At 40.2% G+C, this 25538-nt stretch overlaps 1 protein-coding gene across 5 annotated transcripts in view; it reads right to left on the reverse strand.

Annotated features, from left to right (window-relative positions):
• Positions 1-4529: 4529 nt before the first annotated feature.
• Positions 4530-25538, reverse strand: part of SEPTIN5 (septin 5) — a 97782-nt gene continuing 76773 nt past the window's right edge. For 4 of the 5 annotated variants that reach the window (XM_089672485.1, XM_089672486.1, XM_089672487.1 and 1 more), the window contains 7 exons: positions 24248-24365; positions 22297-22398; positions 21580-21676; positions 18879-19014; positions 13822-13851; positions 12537-12639; positions 4530-8967 (listed from right to left, as the gene is read on the reverse strand). In XM_089672485.1, the coding sequence (XP_089528611.1) occupies positions 8911-8967; positions 12537-12639; positions 13822-13851; positions 18879-19014; positions 21580-21676; positions 22297-22398; positions 24248-24365 (643 nt within the window). In that variant the 3' untranslated portion in view covers positions 4530-8910. The remainder of the gene's footprint in view (positions 8968-12536; positions 12640-13821; positions 13852-18878; positions 19015-21579; positions 21677-22296; positions 22399-24247; positions 24366-25538) is intronic. The other variant, XM_089672484.1, reaches the window with a different exon arrangement.

The following is a 25538-nucleotide window of genomic DNA, read 5'->3' on the forward strand; positions in this document are numbered from 1 at the left end:
TGGACCACTCCTCTTCACAAAACTGTTTCAGTGTAGCAATATTCTTGGGATGTCTGGTGTGAATTGCTCTCTTAAGGTCATGCCACAGCATTTCAATCAGGTTGAGGTCAGGACTCTGACTGGGCCACTCCAGAAGGCGTATTCTGTGCTGTTGCAGCCATTATTTTGTTGAATTACTTGTATGCTTTGGGTCATTGTTCTGTTGCATCACCCATCCTCTGCAGAGCTTCAGTTGGCGGACAGATGGTCGTACATTTTCCTGCAAAATGTCTTGATAAACTCTGGAATTCATTTTCCCATCAATGACAACAATCCGTCCAGGCCCTGAGGTAGCAAAGCAGCCCCAAACCATGATGCTCCCTCCGCCATGTTTTACTGTGGGGATGAGGTTTTGATGTTGGTGTGCTGTGCCTTTTTTTCCTCCACACATAGTGTTGTGTGTTCTTCTCAAACAACTCAATCTTGGTTTCATCTGTCCACAGTATATTTTGCCAGTAGTGCTGTGGAACATCCAGGTGCTCTTTTGCAAACTTCAAACGTGCTGCAATATTCTTTTTGGACAGCAATGGCTTCCTCCGTGGTGTCCTCCCATGTACTCCATTCTTGTTTAATGTTTTCCTTATTGTAGATGTGTCAACAAAAATGTTAGCATGTGCCAGAGATTTCTGTAGATCTTTAGCTGACACTCTGGGATTCTTCTTTACCTCATGCAGCATTCTGCGCTGTGCTCTTGCAGTCATTTTTACAGGACGACCACGCCTAGGAAGAGTAGCAACAGTGCTAAACTTTCTCCATTTGTAGACCGTCTGTCTTACCGTGGACACATGAACATCAAGGCTTTTGAAGATACTTTTGTAACCCTTTCCAGCTTCATGCAAGTCAACAATTCTTGATCGTAGGTCTTCTGAGAGCTCTTTTCTGCGAGGCATGGTTCACATCAGACAGTGCTTCTTGAAACCAGTAAACCCAAAACAGGTGTGTGTTTTTTCAGGGCAGGACAGCTGTCAACAACACATCCAATATCATCACACTGATTGGAGTCAAGGTTGGCTCACTCCTGGCTCCAATTAGCTCTGGGAGAAGTCATTAAGCTAGGGCCTCACATACTTTTTCCTCCCTGCACTGTGAATGTTTACATGTTATGTGCAATTAAACCATGGCAACATCTAATGTTTGTGTAGTATTATGTTCAGCAGACTGTGTTCTTCTATTGTTGTGACTTAGATGACGTTCAGAGCACATTTTATGCCCAATTCATGCAAAACTCCACGTAATCCCAAGGGGTCCACATACTTTTTCTTGCAACTGTAAATAAACACCTTTAAAAAAAAAAAAAAATTAAATAGCATTTCTGGTTTGTGGTGCTCAGATGCAGCGTAGCTCTGCTTTAATTTCCTTCAGAAATATGAGAATAGAAATGACTCAGGTATCACTTCACCAGAACCTCAAAGGCCCCCTAATCCACATTCAAGTGCTTTTGACATTTTTCTTCTGAACCTTTCTTGTCTTCCTCCCTCCCTTTTCTGCTCTCACCCCACTGGCTCTCCTGCAGGGATGTTTCATGAACTACAATGTGTTCCATGTATTTCTCGACCTGACTATACATTCGTATATTTCAAACGCCATAACCCCCTTTGACATTGTCGGATACTAGGCCACAGGCATATAGTCTTTCATTTGTTCCCTACGCTGATTTATTGACACAATATGGTTGATGTTCTTGTTCTTTTGACATGTCATTTACGTTGTCACCTACTACAGTTATGTTTTGTCTGTGCACAACCGCTTTTGACTGTTACCTTTTATTGTTATATCTTTGTACATAAGATAGCGGTTGAGTATGTATTTTCTAATATCAAAACTAGTCAATAAAAATGTATTGAAAGTGAAATGACTCAAGTAAGGAAATCAGTACAGAAGCAAGAAAATTCATCTTTGAAGATTACATACTGTTGTTGTGATGTGATAACCAGTGCACTCGGTACTTTGCTGGGCCCAATGTTTCCTTGGCTTTCTGAGCTGTCCTATATAAGCCAGGGTACAGATTACAAACTGTAAGAACTCACTTTCTAAAAAAAACACATTTATTTGTGAGCATTTACCATCACCATTGCATATAGAGCTAATGAAAAGCTCCTTCCAGAGTGAACATTCTTCATTGATATATAATCCTATTGCAAATCAGCATTGTGCTGTTTCTTATTCCATTGCTAAGGGTCCAATTCCACAGTTGCAGATTTAAAGGGAATAAGGGACATTTATCAAGAAATTCAGAAACACAATAAAAGACAATTAGAAACAAATCGGGCTGTCTGGAATCCAGGGCAGCAAATTGGGACATATTTATACAGGTCTGCAGCAGATTTGGCACTGAACATTTAGAGAGAGAGAGAGTAGGGATTCAAACATATGTTCATTAAAAAATTATGAGAGAAGTTACCAGATTAGCAGAGACGTTTTTGAGAACTTTAAATTGATTTAAAGTGCAACTTTAGTCAGAAAATTAAGTCCTGCTAGATGACTTCAGAATGGCCACTTTTGCAGGTATAGCTATGTAAAATGTTAAACATAAGTGTCTATACCTCCTAGATTGTAAGCTCCAAAGAGCAGGGCCCTCATATCCCTCTTGCATTGAACTGTATTGTTGCTGTGTTGTCTCCCTTTATATTGTAAAGTGCTGGCGCTATATAAATCCTGTATAATAATAATAATATACTGTTTAAGATCCAGTAATACACTGTCTGGCCCTGCTCTGCACATGCTCAGTTGCTCTCTATGTTTTTGGCACTGTGCTGAAAATCAGGGTCACTAGAGGCCGAACTTCTGACAGCCTAGATTTATTGCTGCTTAGGACTCTGGGCTGCAGCAAAATGGCAGCCACCAGCAAGAAGAACCATGAGCAATGCTGGAGGCAATTTACAGCACACCCTAATTTTGGTAGCATATTTATTAAGGTGGAATATATGTTCTTTGCCAAACAACATTATTTTTTATCAAGCTGTTATGGGTAATGAGACAATTTAGAAGTGGCCAGGGACAGGTTTTAATAAAATAGATTGTTTGTCCTAGCTGTAAAATTCTTGTCTTGAAGTACATTACAGAACACCTATTACTGTTTGCTGAAAACCTGAGCCTAGGTTTACATATATGCAGTGCAGGAAAACGCAGAAAATCGTGTGGACTTCCAGCACAACATCCATTTGCTGCAGGTGTCAATGTTAGGTTAACGGCACCCGAAAAACAGGTTGCAAAATACAGTGTGATTGCCAGAATTGTAAGGGTGTTTATCAGATTCCAGTGCTACAAAAAAGGTGCTGCTTGCACCTTTCTCATGTGGATGCGGTGTGATTTAAGCCATACAAAGCGAATGGGCTCAAATTCCACTGCAAAGAATTGCATGTGATTTAAAGAGGAACCTTGTGCGATTCCTATCCCGCACAGCAAATGTCTGAACCCAGGCTCAGGCTTGCTGATAGTGGTTATATAAAGCTGTTCTTACAGCTTTGTTTGCATAACCATCGGTTCCAAAACACCTCTGCCTGTGTCCTGCTATGTACTCCAAGAAAATGGAAACTTGTGTCTAGTGCTTACCTTAATTTTCTTTCCTGGCACCATTCCATGGCAGCACACATATGGTAGTATGCTGCCATGCTGGCCCCAGGAAAACAGAAAATTATATCAAATACTTACCATAATTTTCCTTTATTTGGGCCAATTCATGGCTGCATACTTCCACATGTATGCTGCCATGTTATCCCAAGTTACCAGACAGGAAAAGAAGGAATCTCTCCAGTGGAGCCTCCAATGGCAGTAAAATCAGATATAATTTTTTCCTCCCTCACATCCCGAAAATGAAAAAAAGATAACAAGATTTTCTGTAATTTCCTGTTGGGTCCCATGGACAGGAAGTGAAAGGAAATCACCCCAACAGGACACAGAGAAAAACAATAAACTGACAGGGGCTTTAACAGTTTGTTGCCAGTAAATTAAGCAGATCCATGGCACAGTGAGTTTTGAGAACTCTCTTATCTGTATTTAGCAGCCACAAATATAGAGCATTGTGGTCATGAACAGGTGGTAATCCCAGCACTATGTTATTGCTAATACATTTCTACTTGTCAGGATACAGATTTTACGTACTCAAACACTCACACTGTCTTAGGCTCCTTTCATGGTTACAGCAGTGTGTATCACCCCCTTGAAAGGTTTGCAGGTTTTCAGGAGGCCATGCTGATGCAATTTTGTTTTTTCTGAATGGCAATTTGTCATCGCGGAAAGTATTTGGCTCATTGTTGCAGGGCAATCCCATTTACTTACAAGGGAAAGTTTGAGAGTGCCCCAAAATTGTTGCAGTGTGTACCCATCCAAGTGGCAACATGCTGCTTGGAAGTGGATGGTTTGGGGGGGGGGGGCTAAAAACGTGGATCAATCTCCTGTATTCAGCCCCCCAAACTTGGCTGCAATTGTGAAAGAAGCTTTAGAAAAATACTAAAAGGCCAGGGTAGAAAAAGTGACATTATAATGCAGAGTAGTATTTTTCAAGGTTTATTAGGATTCTCAGGTTGTAAACATTAATTACAGCAACAATAAGTATAACAAAATAGTCACTGGGTAGATATGCACTTGAGGAAGTGAGTTACTGTTAGACAGTGGGGCAGAGTGGTCCACCTTATATATATAAGGTGTCAGAGGCACCGGATTAACAGGCAGTGGGTTTGCTTAACCCCTTAATTCCCTACAGGCCTGGAAGGAGAAGACAGACGTGATATTTTAATGAGAGCGCACAGAACTACCCCTACCAGTCATTCTAGCTTTGATCACATTAGTTTAGTCAGAACAATAAAAAAATATCTAATTGATGGGAAAGACTGTACCTTGAACATTGCTCTGTGTTTCATAAATATAGATCACAGATTATTGATATGCTGTGCAGAGTGTAGCGGTGTATTTGAATGGGTTTCATGTGGATCAACATGGGCTAGAAACCAGCACTTTCATCACAATCAAAAAAGAGCCCTTCAAACACAGTATAAAGCAGAAATAATTATATGTAATAACATATTGGTGCATGGCAGAGCAATGTGTATAGTGCACAAAGCAGTGTATAGGTGTGCTCTGTAACTGCGAAGTATAGATTATTTCTAAGTGCATAATAGTGTCTGGAAGGGTAATGCAATCAGAGTGTCTCTAGTTGTTTTAGGGTTTTAATTCAACCATCCATTTATAGATGGGGACACATACTGCCTTAATTAGGAGTGCAAAGGAATGGTCTCTTAATTTAGCAGACTACAGCAGACTCAAATCTAATGGCTACTGCATTGTAAATATCCAGATTTTTTTCCTACCTCACTGAAGAAGCCTAGTCACATACTGTGACCCAAAAGCTGCTTGAGAGGTACGTGTGCCAAGCTTCCCTTGTTTATGATTCCTACAAGACACCTCCTAATTTATCTCTTATTTTACTGTAGTTCAAATGTGCAGTGAATCAGCAAAGTAAAATGGAATTGCAGAACAAATGTGAACTGTGCATGTACTTGTACATGATCTGTTTGTATTTCAAGTAAATTTGTATCACCTTTAAATGGTTCGCCCACCAGAGACATGGAGATGGGCTTTTGAGATGCATTTCAGTTTAAGACATGAGCAAAGCCAGTACAAAGCACACAGTATGGACAAATAAAGTGCTGTGCTAAACAAATACATTGAATAAAAGAAACTACAACAAATTCATATGTGAAAATAGGAATAACAAAATTTGACCATGTTGGACCGAGCGACATGCTGACGTCATCACGTAAACCGGAAGTGACTGTAAAACACTGTGTATGCCAGCTAGGAGGTTTTCTCTTATTGCACAATTGCTTTTATCTTTTGTGTTATTTTAAGCACCAATAAACTTTTTAAAAAGTGTTTTATGCTGTATGGTCTGTCTCATTTCCTTTTCAGTGTTGGCTGGAAGGTGAGATGAGGTGAGGAGAACATTTTGGAAGTTTCTGAACAACGCCAGCAGACGTGATGGGGTCTGGATGACTAATATATGAGCCAATATTGACCGCTCTTTAGAGGATCCATTGTTGTAGGTAAGCTTACATCTATACATTAAAGGTGGTGGTTTCTCCAGGAAGTGGTAGTGGCGGAGCTTTGCTCACTTACCTGTATAAAGGGACTTTGACTGGATATACTATAAGTGGATTGTTCTTCATTTGTATAATTTACATATTGACACATTGGGGTTGATTTACTAAAGGCAAATAGGCTGTGCACTCCAGGTGCACTTGGAAGCGCTCTCCAAGTACACTGAAAGTGCAGTTGCTCTAGATCTGAGAGAAACATGCAAGGACAATAACAAAAATAGCATTTTTGCTTGCACCTGATTGAATGAAAGAAATCAGCAGAGCCTCATTTCAGAGCTTGCAGTGCACAGCCTATTTTCCTTAAGTAACCAACTCCAGTTTTTTTTTGTAGTTTTTTTTTCAATGTATTTGTTTAGCATAACACTTGTAAATATTTTATACTATGACCAATATCTCATAGTGTGTTTTCAGCTTTGAAAACAATTTTTTCTTCCTCCTTTTTCTCTTTTATGTTGTAGTACAAATAATAACTATAATACTTATCTAAGGCCTCATTCATACAGCAATGACATACAGGCATTTAGATGAATTTTTTGGACATTACTAAACCCATATAAATGCATGAAATTATTTGAAATGGTATAATTCACACTGCGTTTTCCTGTCTTTAAAAATAGCTGCATTCAGAGAATATTGTGTGCATCCAAGGGCAGATTAGATACTCTAAATGAGTCTAAATGCATGTAAAATACAAGTACATTGAAGGCCTGTTCACATCACAATTCTACATTTGGATGAGTTTCTGCATGCACATTTTTGACGCATTCTGCTATATTCCAGATGTGTTCCATACAGAAAAAAAGCAACGTGTTGACTGCACTGGAAGGCACGGCACTGTATGAACTAGAGCCATTGGAATCAATATTAAACACTGTCCATGCATTTTTGATGCAGATTAAAAATGCACTGCACTGCATCTGATGTGAAATAGGGCCACTGGAATCTATGTTGAATCACCCCCAAAAGCTGGCTTCCCAGATAATGTCCCATGTATTTCAATGAACCAAATGCAAGTGGCTAAAGTGAATATAGCCTGACTTTTTCTTTGCCTGGTTGAATGTTGCCTTTCATTTTGTGATTGATCTTTTTTTTCTCCAAAAAAATATATTGATAGGATGGAACCTTATTTTACATGGATCTTTCAGGTAAACTTATCCCAGTTGATCTTTCTGTCACGATTTGCAGGTTTTAAAAAATTTAAAAACTCAAATCAAAGCATTTTAGAGGGAATGGGTTAAATGTCCCTACCCCTATTCCATCTGGCACCTATCATCAGGAAAGAAAATGAGGGGATACAGTATCTCCCTAACAGGAGCAAGCCTTAAACATAAGGCAAGTATACTACCTACACTCAATTTGGAAGTGGAAGGAAATCTTCAAAAAAAGAGCACGATAAAACGTGACAGCATTTCTACATTATCCACATTCATTTATATAGCTTTCTGTATCTCCATTGGAGAGATTTGTTCCCACTCCCTCTTCCATTTGACATCAATGATATAGACAAGAGGGGAAATCTTTCAAATAGGGAAATGGAAAGCAGTAAACGCTAGACAGGGACTTAAATGCTTTCCCATTTTATCCAAAACAAAAAAAAAATTACTTGGAATCAGGCTTTTATAAAAGCAGATGTATAAATTCAGTGAGCATCATTAGACTGTCCCTACAAATTTCCATATGAGCCATTCCGAAAAAATGTTATTAAACATTCTTTTTGTAGTACTCCAACTAGAACCATGTTTTCAGTTGTGTGTTTATACTCTTACAAACAATGACACTTACACTAATAATGCTAATTAGCTATGATATGTTTGGTCCCTTAATTGCCAGTCAGCGTCATCAACCCCATAGTTTGCTGAGTGTTCACTAAAGCGCATTATTTGAAAGAAGGCATTGCTGTACGTGTTCATCTGCTTTGCTGCATAAGTTACATAAGGCAAACACTGGGAAAGGTACTGGGTGGTAATATATAAGACCAGTACCAACTTTGTATTGAGTATCTACACTTGGCTGACACAATGGACTTCACAACAAAATTTAAGACTGGTTTGGTTATTGTTGACCTTTCGCTTCCAGTGCATATCAAGGTATGGCATAAAGTTAGGAAACCAATGTCTTCTCTGTGCATCCCATTGCACTGCTCTCAGAGGTACTACCTCCTCTCTGGTGCTTCTAATGATTAGCAGGTTACTCGTGGAGTAACAGTTATTGTGAGTAAACATCAATACAGCAAAAAAACAAAACAAGTCCTGAGTCCAAGATACTGCAACACTGTACAAACAAAAATTAACAAGAGCTTCTCTTAGATCAGGGATATGGTGTTGATAAAAAAAAAATTATTATTGAGCTGCCCCTCCCTTCCCAAAAGCCACCCTGTTTTTTTTATGTTAAGGTCGAAGCCATGCAGAAGACAGGAATGGTCATTTAAACCTTTACATTATATCCTCCAGTATGTCCAAGTGGATGCTTTCCCACAATGGGCTGCCATGCCTTTTTCCAACACGTCAGGATGTACTGAAGATTTTCTTGCTGCATAGTAAGCATGCCCGGACTGTAAACAGGATTATTTTTGGGAAGTGCTTGGCTTTTTTGTTGGGAAATTCTGAGAAATCAGGAAAGTCAACCAAGGGAGGAGTCATACCGGACGGGTGTTTAAGAACAATAAATAAGATACTGCAATGAGTCCATGGGTACCACATCCATCTCCAAACTGGTCCTTGAAGTGATGGGTTTTGGGTCAGGAAATGTGAGAGTTAAGTGCCATTGGGATGAGTGCTCACTGTTCCTGTATCTGCTGCTGCATTTTCTGCAACATTTCTTGCATTCTCCGCAGCTGGAAGAGAATAAGATGGGGTTGAAATAATACACTTAAAATATATTAACACGTGTGAGCTTCCTAACTATCTGAGGAACGTACAGTCAGGTCCATAAATATTGGGACAGCGACACAATTCTAACATTTTTGGCTCTATACACTACCACAATGGATTTGAAATGAAACAAACAAGATGTGCTTTAACTGCAGACTGTCAGCTTTAATGTGAGGGTATTTACATCCAAATCAGGTGAACGGTGTAGGAATTACAACAGTTTGCATATGTGCCTCCCACTTGTTAAGGGACCAAAAGTAATGGGACAATTGGCTTCTCAGCTGTTCCATGGCCAGGTGTGTGTTATTCCCTCATTATCCCAATTACAATGAGCAGATAAAAGGTCCAGAGTTCATTTCAAGTATGCTATTTGCATTTGGAATCTGTTGCTGTCAACTCTCAAGATGAAATCCAAAGAGCTGTCACTATCAGTGAAGCAAGCCATCATTAGGCTGAAAAAACAAAACAAACCCATCAGAGAGATAGCAAAAACATTAGGCGTGGCCAAAACAACTGTTTGGACCATTCTTAAGAAGAAGGAACACACCGGTGAGATCAGCAACACCAAAAGACCCGGAAGACCACGGAAAACAACTGTGGTGGATGACCGAAGAATTCTTTCCCTGGTGAAGAAAACACCCTTCACAACAGTTCGCCAGATCAAGAACACTCTCCAGGAGGTAGGTGTATGTGTGTCAAAGTCAACAATCAAGAGAAGACTTCACCAGAGTGAATACAGAGGGTTCACCACAAGTAAATCATTGGTGAGCCTCAAAAACAGGAAGGCCAGATTAGAGTTTGCCAAACAACATCTAAAAAAGCCTTCACAGTTCTGGAACAACATCCTATGGGCAGGTGAGACCAAGATCAACTTGTACCAGAGTGATGGGAAGAGAAGAGTATGGAGAAGGAAAGGAACTGCTCATGATCCTAAGCATACCACCTCATCAGTGAAGCATGGTGGTGGTAGTGTCATGGCGTGGGCATGTATGGCTGCCAATGGAACTGGTTCTCTTGTATTTACTGATGATGTGACTGCTGACAAAAGCAGCAGGATGAATTCTGAAGTGTTTCGGGCAATATTATCTGCTCATATTGAGCCAAATGCTTCAGAACTCATTGGACGCCGCTTCACAGTGCAGATGGACAATGACCCAAAGCATACTGCAAAAGCAACCAAAGAGTTTTTTAAGGGAAAGAAGTGCAATGTTATGCAATGGCCAAGTCAATCACCTGACCTGAATCTGATTGAGCATGCATTTCACTTGCTGAAGACAAAACTAAAGGGAAAATGCCCCAAGAACAAGCAGGAACTGAATACAGTTGCAGTAGAGGCCTGGCAGAGCATCACCAGGGATGAAACCCAGCATCTGGTGATGTCTATGCATTCCAGACTTCAGGCTGTAATTGACTGCAAAGGATTTGCAACCAAGTATTAAAAAGTGAAAGTTTGATTTATGATTATTTTTTTGTCCCAATACTTTTGGTCCCTTAACAAGTGGGAGGCACATATTCAAACTGTTGTAATTCCTACACCGTTCACCTGATTTGGATGTAAATACCCTCAAATTAAAGCTGACAGTCTGCAGTTAAAGCACATCTTGTTTGTTTCATTTCAAATACATTGTGGTGGTGTATAGAGCAAAACATTTTAGAATTGTGTCAATGTCCAAATATTTATGGACATGACTGTACATATATCCAACCTGTGCTACATATGCCTACTATGACATGTACAAGGCTGTATTTACTATTCGTTCCTATGGCCTAGGGTCTTTAGCTGCAAGGTAATGGACATGTTTTCTTTCCCACCTCCATCACTTTGCTTTCCCTTGCTTTTCTGTCCCCCAATGAAGTAAATATTCTAACCGCTATGAAATATTTGGCTATTTGAATTTCTTGCATCTTTCCGATACTAAAGCTATACAGAAATCATCGAATTGCACCTAGGTATATCAATCCAAAATGTGTCCGTCTGTCAAAATTTTGTCTAATGACAATTATCTTGGACAGTAATTCAAGAAAATGTCCAGTGTTTCTGGACCAATTATAAAAAGTGAGTGTTATTCTGCAGATAACAATTATTTAAAGTGCTGGACAATATTGGCTCAGAAAATTAATAAATAAGCCCTCTTCTAATCTTGGGTTAAGTAGTCCAATGTTATTAATTCTCTGACTTTAAAATGGTTGTAAAAGCTAAATGTGTTTTACCTTTATGCATTTGCTGAATTTAAAAAATTTAAAAAAAAAATCTTTTAGGTGCAGCTCTCAACGCAGCCCCCCTAAATAGCTACAAGATCTAAGCCCGATCCCGATCCAGTGCTGTGCACATTTGCAGCAGCTCTTCTCCACCCTCTCTCCCTCCTCACTGGACGTAAGAGAGCAGTAGGAGACTCTGGCTCCCAATGCGGTCAATCAAATCCAAGGGAGGGGGTGGGGCAGAGTCACACTGTGTGTGTCAACAGATGCACACAGCATGGCTCGGGATCAAGCCCGCACAAGTATCTCCCATAGCAGGTTGCTGGGGGGTGCTGTAAAGGCAGAAGAAGCCAGGAGCACCAGCAGGGCACCCCAAATAAGGAGGCTCAGGCAGCTCTGTACAAAACCATTACACACAGCAGGTAAGTATAACATGGTTGTTATTTAAAAAATCCTTTACAATCACTTTAAGGAATGAATTCCTGGAACATAATTACCACTTCAATATCATGAACTATAACTTCAGATAGGTTATTTAAATGTAATATGCACATTTTGCTCACTTTATTTGCAGGTCATTCAACTTTTCCTGCCTATGCTGCCTGAAGACCTGCCTCTTAGATACAATATGGATGGCTGAGATTTTAGGAACATATTAGGAATTATTTTTGCTCCTCCTATTACTTTGTTTAGCAGAAAGTACTGCTATTTTAAATTGGGCTAATCTTTTCTGGCATATTATACCACTTTGAAAACTTACTTCTGAGGATAAGGGGCCTAGTTAAAACTGCCATTGAATACTGCATTGCCATTGGACACTCCAGAATGCGACAAAAGGCTCATCACAAAAGCCGCCAAAGTCACGTGACAGGTTTCCTCACTTAAAAGCAGTAATTTACTCGCATATGTGTGTTTACTCGTCTATAAGCATGTTTATGGAACTATAAATGAGTATATTACAACAGGGGCAATGAAGAAGAATTTTACTTGCCTATATGATTAAGGAACCTATATGTGTGTTTATGCAAGGTCTTTACAGAACATTTTACTCAGGATCTTTCTGTCAACAAGTCTACAACTGATTCTACCTTCCAGAGCTGAAGGCTGCCAATGCATGACTCAAAATTTTTCTAGTTCTGGGATAGGGATGTCACTTTTTGCAGTGCTGCACAGAAGTGCTCTTCCCCAGCACCATGTATAATGGGATGATAATGGCAGCCTCTGAAATTCGATGAAAGCCTTTGATATTATAGGCAACAGCAGACCTCACAATAAAATAAAAAAATACCACCAAGATTGGTATTATTCAGAGGAGGAAACAAAACATGCTGACCTCTTCATCCTTCATTTTTATAAGTTTCTCTGTTTCAGCATCAGGTGTTGGCAGAGGAAGGATAGGAATTGGACTCTCTATCCTGTTATCCTGAGTAAGTTTACTGTAAGAAAAACAAAACACAAGAGTATAAGTTAATTTAGAATGGTTTGCAATGGAGGAGCAGGATAAAATGTATTTTTCTGCGTGACTTGTTGCAGGCAGTGCTTTAGATCATGTTGTGGTGTAAATGTTCATTAAATAAAAACTATAGTTTTCATATAATTATACTTTTAAGTTACCCTCCCCCCCCCCCAAGTCTTATGCTCACCAGTCTATGCCCCTGTCAGATCCACACTATGCAGTCCATGGGGAGCTGCATAGCTGCCACTGCAAACCCTCCAAGCTGATCTGTGCATGCCCCAACAAACACCATTTGTTCCTATGGAGAGATGCATATTAGATGGCCTAACCACATGATTTTTCTGTGCATGCACTGAAGTGACAGACCAGATCAGGAGAGTGAAGCAGCAACTATGATACCCCCTGTGGTCCACAGATATGTGTGAAAAAAGCTGGCCATAGATGAATCAGTTTTCTTCTATCAGGCAGTGGGCTGGTAGAAGAAACTAAAATGGATTCCTACATCCAGACACGCAAGGTGGATAGAGGAATCCTCCTCTGTCAGAATACACTGATCAATGCTGCAACCAACTGGCTGCAGAGCTGATCAAACAAAATTTTTCCAACAAACCTGTTCTTGAGAAGGTGATCATTAGATTTCGTTTTTTGAGAATAAAGTGAAGTTAAATTCACTTCAATTGTCAAATCATGGGGAAGCGAAATCCTGTCCTTTTAGTTCACCTGCACATGATTATGCAGCCCAAAGTGGATATAGCTTCATTTTATTTATTAAATGAATATTAACTTTGCTAAGTGAATATTTTCCTCTCCAGTGATCAACATTTTTGACTCCACCAAGAAACATTCTAAGAACATAGAGGAAAAATTCCCAGAACACCATGTGATACACTGGCACTGCTATACAACATCAGTCATGCTGGATTTTACATTCACATCTATAATACAAAAGCAACGGTAAAGGGATATTCAAAGGTGTCATATGAAGGATAGCATCTACACAATGAGTAAAAGTATTTACACTTTAGCTTTGATTAATAGTTATTGGTAGATAATATATTAGATTCATAAGGTACGGTTAGTAGGAACCATTTTTCCCCACACTTAGAAGCATTATAATGTAAAATATCAGTAATCTAAAACATGACGTGATTTAACCCCTAACCTTTCTGCAGTGCTCTGCGTTTCTTCATGCCTTGAAAAGACAAAATGTAATACTGAAATTAAGAACTACTGAATTATTTGTACTATAGGTCAACAATATTAGACGTTTGCAAAATATAAACGACCATAATAAAAGCTGGCTTCATGCATTTTTTTTACATTATAACTATTGTTACCTCCTTGAGATTTGAAATTTTTGTCTTCTTTAGTTTGGTCAAGGAAGATTGTAACTTAAAAGGAAACTACTTCTGGAAGATCATGCATCCATTCCATTTCACTAGGTTCAAATTAAGCAGAGTGGAATCAGACTGGTCCTGGTCTACATGAATCTGGGAACATCTAAGGTGACATAGATGCTATATGATTGGCTGACTACAGGACTCTGTCCATAAGTCCCAGCAATCCGCCTGAGATCCAAGAATTTAATGAAAACTGCTTTTCAATTATGAAGGTTCCAATATATTTCTGAAAATATATTAAGGGGCTTGTTCACCAAACATTCACTAGTAGTAAATCAGTCACATGAATTTCAAAACAAAATACTCAAAGAAGTGCTGGGAACTTTTAGACTTGAACATGTAGTCAGTAGAAGGAAGATGTCAAAACAAGCTCAATAGCTCTGGCAAGACTCCCACAAAACAATGTTTCCCTCCATGGGCACCCAGCACTAGTTCAAACCATAGAAATACAGAAAGAAGCACCAGACCAACACCAGAAAAGAGCCCAAAAGAATTTTTATTGCAAAAAAAAATCATATAAACACACCACCCACTTCATTACTGCTCAACTCCAGATAAAATTTGGATGAAGTCAGAGAAAACAGTGATTTCACAGATCTATACGAAAACCAGGACTGAACACTCTCCTCTTGGAGTGAAAACTTGACAGCAGTTGCTCCATTGTTGCTCAGTGACGGCTGTCAAGTGTTTGTTATCATCCTCCTACCACATACAGTTGTGCTCAAAAGTTTGCATAACCTTGGAGAATTGGTACAGTATGTACCATTTTTTAAAGAAAACAGAGTGAGCAAGCAAAGCAAATTTCTTTTATTTCTTATGGGATTCATATTCAACTGTAGGTCATAACAGAATAGCACAATCATAAAAACAAAACATGGCCACATGTAAACAAATAAAATGACCTCTGATCAAGTCTGCATACCCTTAGTTCTTATCACTGCGTATTTCCCCCTTTAGCATCAATGACAGCGTGCAGTCTTTTGTAATAGTTGTCTATGAGGCTCCAAATTCTTGCAGGTGGTATAGCTGCCCATTCGTCTTGGCAAAATGCCTTGAGGTCATGCAATGTCTGTGGTCGTCTTGCATGATCTGCATGTTTCAGATCTCCCCAGAGTGGCTTGATGATATTAAGGTCAGGAGACTGTAATGGCCACTCCAGAACCTTCACCTTTTTCTGCGTGAACCACTGGATGGTCAACTTCGCCTTGAGCTTAGGGTCATTGTAGTGCTGAGCGTCCCATGCGCAGCTTTCATGCAGAAGAATGCAAATGGTCTATCAGTATTTTCTGATAACATGCTGCATTCATTCTGTCATCAACTTTCAAAGGATTTCCCGTGCCTTTTGAGCTCACCCACCCCCCAAAAAGCATCAGTGAGCCACCACCATGCTTCACAGTGGGCATAGTATTCTTGTCATTATAGACCTTGCTGACCTCTCTCCAAACATAGTGCTTATGGTTGTGACCATAATGCTTAGTTTTGGTCTTGTCACTCCAGATTATAGTGTTCCAGAACCTGTGACGCATGTCAAGGTGTTGTCAGGCATATTGTAAGTGGGATTTTTAGTGGCATTGGAGCAGTAAAGGGTTTATTCTGGCAACTTGGCCATACAGCTCATTTTCATTCAAGTATTGTCGTATTGTGCCCCTTGAAACAACCACACCGTCTTTTTCCGAAGCAGCCTGTATTCCTCCTGAGGTTACCTGTGGGTTTTTCTTCGTATCCGGAACAATTCTTCTGGCAGTTGTAGCTGCAATCTTTCTTGGTCTACCTGACCTTGGCTTGGTATCAGGATATCCCCGAATTTTCCACTTCTTAATAAATGATTGAACAGTACTGACTGGCCTATTCAATGCTTTGGATGTCTTTTAACGGTTTTTTTCTGCTCTCCATGGCTCAGTATCTAGCCTGCTCAGTGCATCCACATGAGAGCTAACAAACTAACTGACTATTTATACACAGACACTAACTGCAATTTAAAAAGCCACAGATGTGGGAAATTTAATTGGCATTTTAACCTGTGTGCGTCACCTTATGTGTCTGTACCAAGGCCAAACATTCCAGGGTATATAAACTTTTGATCATGGCCATTTGGGTGATTTCTGTTATCATTATGATTTTAAAAGGAGTAAAACAACTATGTGATAATAATCAGTTTCATATGTTCACTATCCTTAACCGCATGCCGCCCAGCCACTGTACATATACGGCGGCAGGGCGGCACTCGCAGGCAAAACCACGTTTTAAAACGTGTGTTTTGTAAACAAATAGGGGGCGCGCGCGAGGCGCGCCGCCGCCCTATTTTTCCCGCGGATCACCGCCGCAGAAGTCAGTCGCCGGGTCACAGCCGCTCCTTAGCGGCTATGTCCCGGCGATCAGCGGTAAACAGTGACAGACAGCACAGCTGCAGTAGCTGTGCTGCCTGTCACTTCCCTGTCAGCTTGAGGATGAGCTGATCGAGAAAGAACAGTTTCTCTTTCTCGATCAGCCTTGTCCCGCCCAGCACACACCCCCGGCCCCTAGTAAAACACTCCCCTCACTCCTATAACCCTTCCCTTCAAAATAAAGTTAACCCCTTCCTCCCCATTGCCATTAGTACAGTGTCAGTTTTTTTTTTTGCACTGATCACTGTATTAGTGTTTTTGGGGATGTCAGTGACCCCAAGTCAGTACCCCCCAATGTCAGAATGTCCGCCGCAGTCCCGCCATAAGTCGCTGGTCGCTGCCATTATTAGTATTAAAAAAAACCAAAAAATCCGAGTATCTTTCCCACCATTTGTAAACGCTATAACTTTCACGTAAACCAATTAATTTACACATATTGGTTTTTTTTTTAGCAAAGACATGTTGCAGAATGCATTTTGGCAGAAATTTATGACTAAATTTGATTTTTGCATTTTTTTTTTACTGGACATATTTTATAGCAAAAAGTCCAAAATATTGTTTTTTTTTTCCCTCAAAATTGTCAGCCTTTTTTTTTATAGTGCAAAAAATAAAAACCGCACAGGCGATCAAATACCACCGAAAGAAAGCTCAATTTGTGGGGAAAAAAAGGATGTAAATTTCATTTATGTACCATATTGCATGACCGCACAATTGTCCGTTAAACTAGCGCAGCGCTGTATAGCAGAAAAATGGCGTAAATTGCAGTATTTATACCATAGTTTGTAGACGCTATAACTTCCACACAAAGCAATCAATATACACTTATTGGGATTTTCTTTACCAAAAACATGTAGCAGAATACATTTTGGCCTAAATTTATAACCAACTTTGAGTTTACTATATATTTTTTATAGCTGAAAATAAAAAATATTGTTTTTCTTCAAAATTTTTGGCCTTTTTTTGTTTATAGCGTGAAAAATAAAAAGCGCACAGGTGATCAAATTACACCAAAAGAAAGCTCTATTTGTGTGAAAAAAAGGACGTAAATTTCGTTTGGGTGCAGCGTTGCATGACCGCGCAATTATCAGTTGAATTAGTGCAGCGCCGAGTAGCAAAAAGAGGCCTGGTCATTAAGGGGGGTAAATCCTCAGGAGCTCAAGTGGTTAAATAAAAAATTATTTTTTCAGATTCAGCCATATTTTCAATATCAATGTCAAGACTTCATGATTTCTACCAGACTGTGCAAATGTTTGAGCACAACTAAAGAACATATGACAACATCCCTCTCTAACCACACAGCACATGTGACAACAACCCCCCTTCAACCACACAGCACATGTGACAACACCTCTCTCCAACCACACAGCACGTCACACCAACCCCCCTATAGCAACAAAGCACATTTCACAACAACCCTCTCTAACCACACAGCATGTGCGACAACAACCCCCCTCCAACCACACAACATCCCCCCAATAGCAACAAGGCACATGTGACAACATCACTCTTTAACCACACAGCACATGTGACAACATCCCTCTCTAACCACACAGCACATGTGACAACAATCTCCCTCCAACCACACAACACGTTACAACAACCCTTCTATAGCAACAAAGAACATGTGACAACATTCCTCTCTCACCACACAGCACATGTGACAATAAAACCCACTCTAACCACACAGCACATGTGAAAACAACCCCCCCTCCAAGCACACAGCACATGTGACAACAACCCCCACCAACCATACAGCACATGTGGCAAAAACCCGTTACAACCACACAGCACAAGTGACAACAAACCCCCTCCAAGCACACAGCACATGTGACAACAACACCCCTCCAAGCATACAGCACATGTGGCAACAACCCCCCTCCAACCACACGGCACATGTGACAACAACCCCCCTCCAAGCATACAGCACATGTGGCAACAACCCCCCTCCAACCACACAGCACATGTGACAACACCCCTCTCTAACCACACAGCACATGTCAACCACACAGGACATGTAACAATAACCCCCACTCCCAATCCACCACAAAGAACATGTAATAAAATCTACCGCCTTCACCCTGTTCCCACCACACAGCACATCTGACAATAACCCTCCCTCCTTCCCAACTCACCACAAAGAACACGTAATAAATCCACCAACCTCACTCTGCTCCCAACACACAGCACATGTAACAACCCCCTCTGACCCCACCACACAGGACATGTAATGCCTCCAAACACCCCCGCCCCTTCACCAACAGCACATGTAACAACCTGCTCCTCCCCAGTACCACTACACAGAACATGTAACAAACCCCCAACTCCCAGCATGCAACACATGTGACAACACCCACCATTTCCACCACACAGCACATGTAACAATCCACCACCCCCGACTCCCTTCATACAGCACATGTAATAAATATATGACATACCTAGTCATCTGCTGTATGCACTGTGCTCTGTAGTTTTCATAATGCACATCACATGTAACATCTTTAAGATCGTGCATGTGTGTCCGAATCAGCATGTTTCGCAACTTCACAAAGTCACAGTGTGCCTGGTTTTCCACTGCAGACAGAAGGGAACATGTGTGAATAGAAGCAAAAAGGATCACAACCCACTTATATTGACATAATCAAGCAAGTATTGCAGTGTGTTTGACGCTAAATGGAACAACAGAGTCTACCAAAATCCAGAAGAAATTGCAGGTATAAAGCATGACTGTGGAATGCAGTCATCCATACTAGTGTTCCTACTAGAATTTAAGCTACATCAAAAGGACACTAAGAGCTCACGGACATAAGGAATAAATAAAATACTCAAACCTATGGCGTCTTGCTGCCAGAAGCTAGCAAAAACTTCTAACGGAAAAAATCTAATGTCACGTAAACTACTAATACGGTGCCCAGAAGTGTATACTTCATCCACTAGAATACATTTAGGCGCTCACACATTTACAAGCGTATTTCCACACGGGATGTTACAGAGCTAAATGTCTCTATGTACATGAACACATTAGCTTTTAATAGAGCCACATTCAGATCTGTGTGCACGAGCCCTCCAGATGTTTTATAAAGACATGTATTTATTCTACTCAAATTAACCAAAGATAGTTACAAAACAATTCCAGCCAACCATTTTGATTTGTTTTTAGTTGTGTCCCCATAGAGGAAGTTTCTCTTTCTGTCTGTGATAGGACAAGGTCCTTCAAAACCCAAGGCAAAAAGGGCAAAGCCAAAGTGCACCACCTATCCATGAGATGTGAACTAGGTTCAGCAGGATATATTTCAGGTTCTGTCGGTTTTCCACCCCCCCTCCCCTCCTGTTCAAATGTCCAAGGCAGCTGCCTCTTCTGCCTACCCCTTAGCCACTTGAATCTGCAAGTGTCAGCATATCATAAAGGTTTAAAGGATGCAGAACAGAAATGTTTGAAGCATACTGAACTGAGAAATCCAAATATATGTTTGGCAGAGGAAATCCTTCTAATGAAAGACACTGGGGAAGAGTTACTAAGTGTGGATTCACACATGTGAGAAGCTTCGCTTTCACAGCTAATTGACACAGTAATTGTTCAGCAGTTCAAGTCAGGTTTACATCAGGATCAGTTGAGAAAACCGGCCTGAAATCGTGTTCCCATAGAAGTCAATGAGCCTGTAATCCGCACCAGAACCGGAGCGCACTGCTCAGAAATCAGACATGACTCTTTTTTAGTCCACACTGAATCCACACTGCCAGTGCACCGGACCTATGTGAACAGGCACCATAGAAAGCAATGTTATTTCACATGTCATGCGAATTGGACGTGGTGCAAACCACATCCAATCCATATATATGTGAACCAGCTCTAAAACTGGAGAACTTAGAATCTGGTATGGGTTATGACTAAGGCTTGTTAAGCTGAAACGCATCAACCCTTGTACCTGTGATGTTTTTACTGTGGTCGATTTAATAAAACGAAGATTTTAGAACAGTGCGGATCGATTTAATTTAATTTAGAATCTAGCCAGTTTCTTGGTTCAATCTGTTCAATTAAGCTTTAATAATGAAACCTGGAATCTGACTGGTTTCTCTGCAGAGCTGCACCAGGTTTTGCACTCTCAAGTTTTAGTAAATCAACCTCACTGTATATGGTCAATCTAATTGCAGGCCACCTCTGCAAATGGTACTATATAGGCAGAAAAAGGCTACCCCTTGTGACCAGGTGTGCAAAACATACAAATAAATCATATGTGCCACATTTTCCCACCAGGTAAGGGAAACTATTGTATATTTGGGCCAGTTATATTTTGGTTTTCTTAAGAGGTTATAGTTTTTTTAACTGATGTATTATATTTTTTGCCTTTACTGAAAGTATTTTAACAAAACGTGTTCAGAATACATGAACCATTTATCTAGTAGGATGGACCTTACCAACCAATCAATGCTGTCATTGCTGAAACAAGCTGCCACTCCCTGGCTGAGCATCCTTGGGAAAAGGTGTGTTGGTTGGAATGGATGGAATGGATGATTAAGATAGTTACACTAGTTGTAGGAACCCATGACACATACATTAAAAGCCATCTTAAGTTTTGAATAGAGTAGTGAGGGGTTAGAACCACTGTCAGGTTTTTATTGCTGTCTGTGCCCCTGAATCACTCGCTCTAAATGTCCTGATCACCAAAGTCATCAGAACTGAAAGTGAGGGACTGAATATCCTTATGGCCCAGCATGAATAGAGCAGGCAGAGCAGGCAGGGAGGGGAAGAGATGGGTATAGTCTCTACTCATCTCTCCTCTTAACTCATTCAACTGTCTGTGTGCATAAACACAAGTTCAAGTTATTGAGCACTGTAAACAGGTAATGCACTGAAAATTAACCAGGGAACAAGAATCCTAGTGCTCCATCTGTTGCCTGAAAATGTAAATACAACATGTTCAAACACAATATGTTATATTTACAAATATTAATAAAGGAAAACAATATTTTGTATTTTTCAGACTTGCACATAATACAGACAAAACACTAATATCTTGTACTGATAAGTTTAATAAATAAACAAATACTACAAAATGCACAACTGTCCTGCTTCTTGGATGTTCCAGTTGACTTACTTGAATAATTTGACTTAGGTAAACATCGCAACTGAAAACTTACCTTCCACAATGCCCCATGGATAGAGACGACCTCGTACCCTCTGACCTTTGGCCTCTACCACTGTATTGCTTCCAATTACAGCAAATGGAGCACTTTCCTTAGGTAAAAAACACAGGAAGTTTAACATTTAGGACTACAGACACAAGAAAAACACTTCAACTTTTATTGCGGCCAGTACAGTACAGTATATTAGAAGAAGACTTTGCAGAAAAAATGTGAGGTTCAGTTCTGAAGGTTATAAGAGCAAAATGTTTCCTATAAGGAAAAAAGTTAAAATATACACTTACACATCTTTTGCCTACGGTGCCTAGACAAGAGTGATATCATGATCCTTCTGGAAAGATCCCAGAAATTATGACAATCCCATACCTCATACGAAGACGCTCTTACACTCTGCAAGAGTGTGTTCTCATGAGATTTGGGCACTCATTATTCCCCAGGAATCTTGCCAGAAGCACAATGACGTCACACCCTGCAATGCTGAAGATGAGGTTAAAACAAGTAATTACTAAGAAAACTTTTTTGTTACAGATACATTTTTGCCATTTTAAACCTCAGCAATTTTTAAAGGGAGAGAGGCAGTAGTCTAATAAGTGGACCTTGAATGACCGCTTTCACTCGCCATATTTTAAAACCGTAAGTGTTAGCATCCTCCTTGGGCTCAGCAGTGCAGCATGCAAAGAAGATTGCACACTCAGTCCTTGTGTCTTGTCTTACCTTCAGTTCCTTGTCCTGCTGTTTAAATTCATCATCTTCATCTGAGTCACATTCTGGGAATTGATATACTTTTATTCCAAACTTTTCAATTTCCTCTCGGACCTGTCAAAGTACAGAAAGACTTACCATGAAATGCAGAAAATGTTTCTGACAAAGGAAGCTCGTAGAAAAATCTCATCAGATCAGTCACTCGTCACGTGCATACATTTGATCTCTTTACCAGCAAAACAATATTGCTGCCTTGACTCTTAAAGTGTCTGCTCACAAATTATGGTATACCATTTGACCTCTGGAAGATTTTACCCCCTTCATGGCCAGGGCATTTTGTTTTTGCTATTCAGCACTGCACTACTTTAAAGTGGTTGTAAACCTAAAAACCACAAATCAATCTAATCCTACAGCTGAATAGATTTTACCTTTACTAAGCATTCGAGCTTAGTTTGGTATCTTGAAGCAATCCCCTTCTCCAGAAATCCCCCCTGCTCTTCTGAACAGAATAAATCCGACACAAGCAGAAAAATAGTGTCGCCACTCCCCTTCTCCTGTGAGTGACAGGCTGTGCTGAAGACGAGACCAGCATGAGCCCCCATGTAATACACTGTAAAGCGGTGGGGGAGTGGGTGTCCTCTCCCTGCTGGTCTCTGCCGTCACAAGATTGAGAACTCAGCACCAGTGATTTAAGACATAGATCGGCATCACTTCAGTAATGCTGTAGTTATCTACGTAAATCTGCTGACAGTTGATTATTGTCCTGCTCTATTCACAGCACCTAGCTTGTGAATTGCTGTTTACAGAGTTTACATGATAATGTTTCTTGGTCCACATTGCCACTTTAAGCTGCAAAATTGCTAGGATTTTTAACATTAACCCCTTCCTTCCAGCTTTCTCCTGATTAGCAGAGATCCTGTGCTGTAAGCAGAGCTGACATAGTCACTGGCACCTGTGTATTCTCCTGAATGCACTCAGGAGACATGCTCGCAGGCACAAATGTCAGCTAGTTGTGCACGTTCTTGAGCCGAGGCTGGAGGTTGTGTATAACTGAGGGATTGTGTGACATCACATCTCCACCTACTTTTCTCTGGTCGCAAGCCACGCTCACAGACCAGGGGTTTTTGGATGGCTGAGACAAGCTAAGGGAGAATTTTTTGAGGTACACTCACAGCTGTATGTATGTTTACATTAAAATGTATTAATTTATTGCAAAAAGTAGAATTTTTTATATTTGGGTTTACAACCACATTAAGTGGCAATTGCGTGGTCATGCAACACTGTACTCAAATGCATTTTTTTAAAAATTGTTTAACACAAATAGTGCTTTCTTTTGGTGGTATCTGATCACCACTGGGTGTATATTTTTGCAATATAAACAAAAAAAGACCGAACACCCCCCCCACCCGATATTTTCTACTTTCTGTTATAAAACATATCCAATAAAATCAAATTTCTTCATAATTTTAGGCCAAAATGTATTCTGCTTGATGTCTATGGTAAAAACCAAACTGTGTTTTTGGGGATACTATATCACTGGGGACTCTAGTATAGTTCTGACCGTGATCAGAATACTGATATAATGGCGGTGATTAGTGACTTATAGTGTGCCAGTGATAGCGTTGCGGGCAATCTGGCACTAACTGACACTGGCTGAGAGGGACACTAACTGACACTCATGTTGCTAGTGACACTAATACAGTGATCAGTGATAATACTGTACACTGTACTAATGATACTGGCTGGGAAGGGGTTAACTGTGTGTCTAACAAACGTAATGTGTGTAATGTATGCTGCTTTTACTCACAAATCTGGCTGATTTTTCTCCCTGCCTTTCTGGGAGAAGAAACAGCCAAATCACTGTTCTGTTTACTCAGGGAGTCCTGTGTGTTGGTCTGGATGCATAACTATTAAATTGTCTAGATGCAGTCTACATGCATAGCTATTAAATTGTTGGACTTACCCGGTCTTTCAGCTTGCGAATTTCACTTGGTACCAAGCAGTCAGCCTTGGCAATCAAAGGAACAATGTTAACCTTCTCATGTAGAGCTTTCATAAATGCCACATCCACTGGCCGCAGCCTGAAACACACAGAAACAGGCAAAGAAAAAACAGTTAACACCCAGCTCTAGTACTTTATTTCTGTTTACAGTATTTATTGAGATCTTAAAGTGTTACTAAACCCAGGACCCTGCATTCACTCTATCCGGTTTCCCACAGTACACACTACAAGGAAAAGCAATTATTTTAGTAAATATAAATTGCTAAATCCCTTTTCTCATCAGCAGTATATAGCAGTCTTGTGACTTCTATCAGTGTCCAGCCGAGCACTGGTTAAAGCTTGTAGGAGGAGTTTTCTTTCTGCTCTAGGAGGATGCAGGACCCCTGACCTCTGTCAGGACAGTGCTTATTGGCCCTGTGCTGATCACATGCACTCTCCCAAGAAAAAAAAAACCTCTAGCAATACACACCAAACTGAGCATGTGCAGAGTGTCTCCACAGATAAATCTTATCAGAAGATAAAAGGGGGACACTGGAAAAAGGGGAGGATCAGGGAAATCAGGATCAAACAGATTTTTTACACAATGCAGAGGATTATCCCCTTAGGTTCCACAGTGAGTATGACAAGCATGCTATACTGCATATACAGACCGATTTTACAGTTGTGGGTTTAGTCAAACTTTAAATCCAATGCCTAATCTCAGTTTTCTTCTTTGTATTCAATGTGCCGACACACTCCCTGCATGGCTCTTCACTGGGAAGATCAGTGTACTGGTCTTTCTCTGCCTCTTACTGACACGACCCCCCTCCCCAGGTCTCCACACCCAGCTCTTTAAGCCTCTTATGCAGCTGTAAACAGCCCCTACAGGTCATCAGTTTAGAGTTAACTCATGAATAAGAATTATTCATGCCTAGAATTGCAAACGTGACAATATGTAACTTGTAGTGCAATTAATGTTTTCATGTATAGGCATCCCTGACAGTGCATTTTAAAGTGGGCAAAATAATTATTTGATCCCTACAGATTTTATAAGTTTGTTCACTTACAAGGAAATGCAGGGTCCATCATTTTTATTATAGATGTATTTTAAATGAGAGAGACAGAATATCAACCAAAAATCCAGAATAAACACATGATACAAATGTTATAAATTGAGTTGCAGTTCAGTGAGTAAAATAAGTATTTGATCCCCCACCAACCAACAATAATTCTGGCTCCCACAGACTAGCTATGTTCTCATGTGGTACACAGA

The sequence above is a fragment of the Staurois parvus genome, unplaced genomic scaffold (genome assembly GCF_062004578.1).
Source record: "Staurois parvus isolate SC_StPar_1 unplaced genomic scaffold, SC_StPar_1.0 ptg000129l, whole genome shotgun sequence".
Lineage (NCBI taxonomy): Eukaryota > Metazoa > Chordata > Amphibia > Anura > Ranidae > Staurois > Staurois parvus.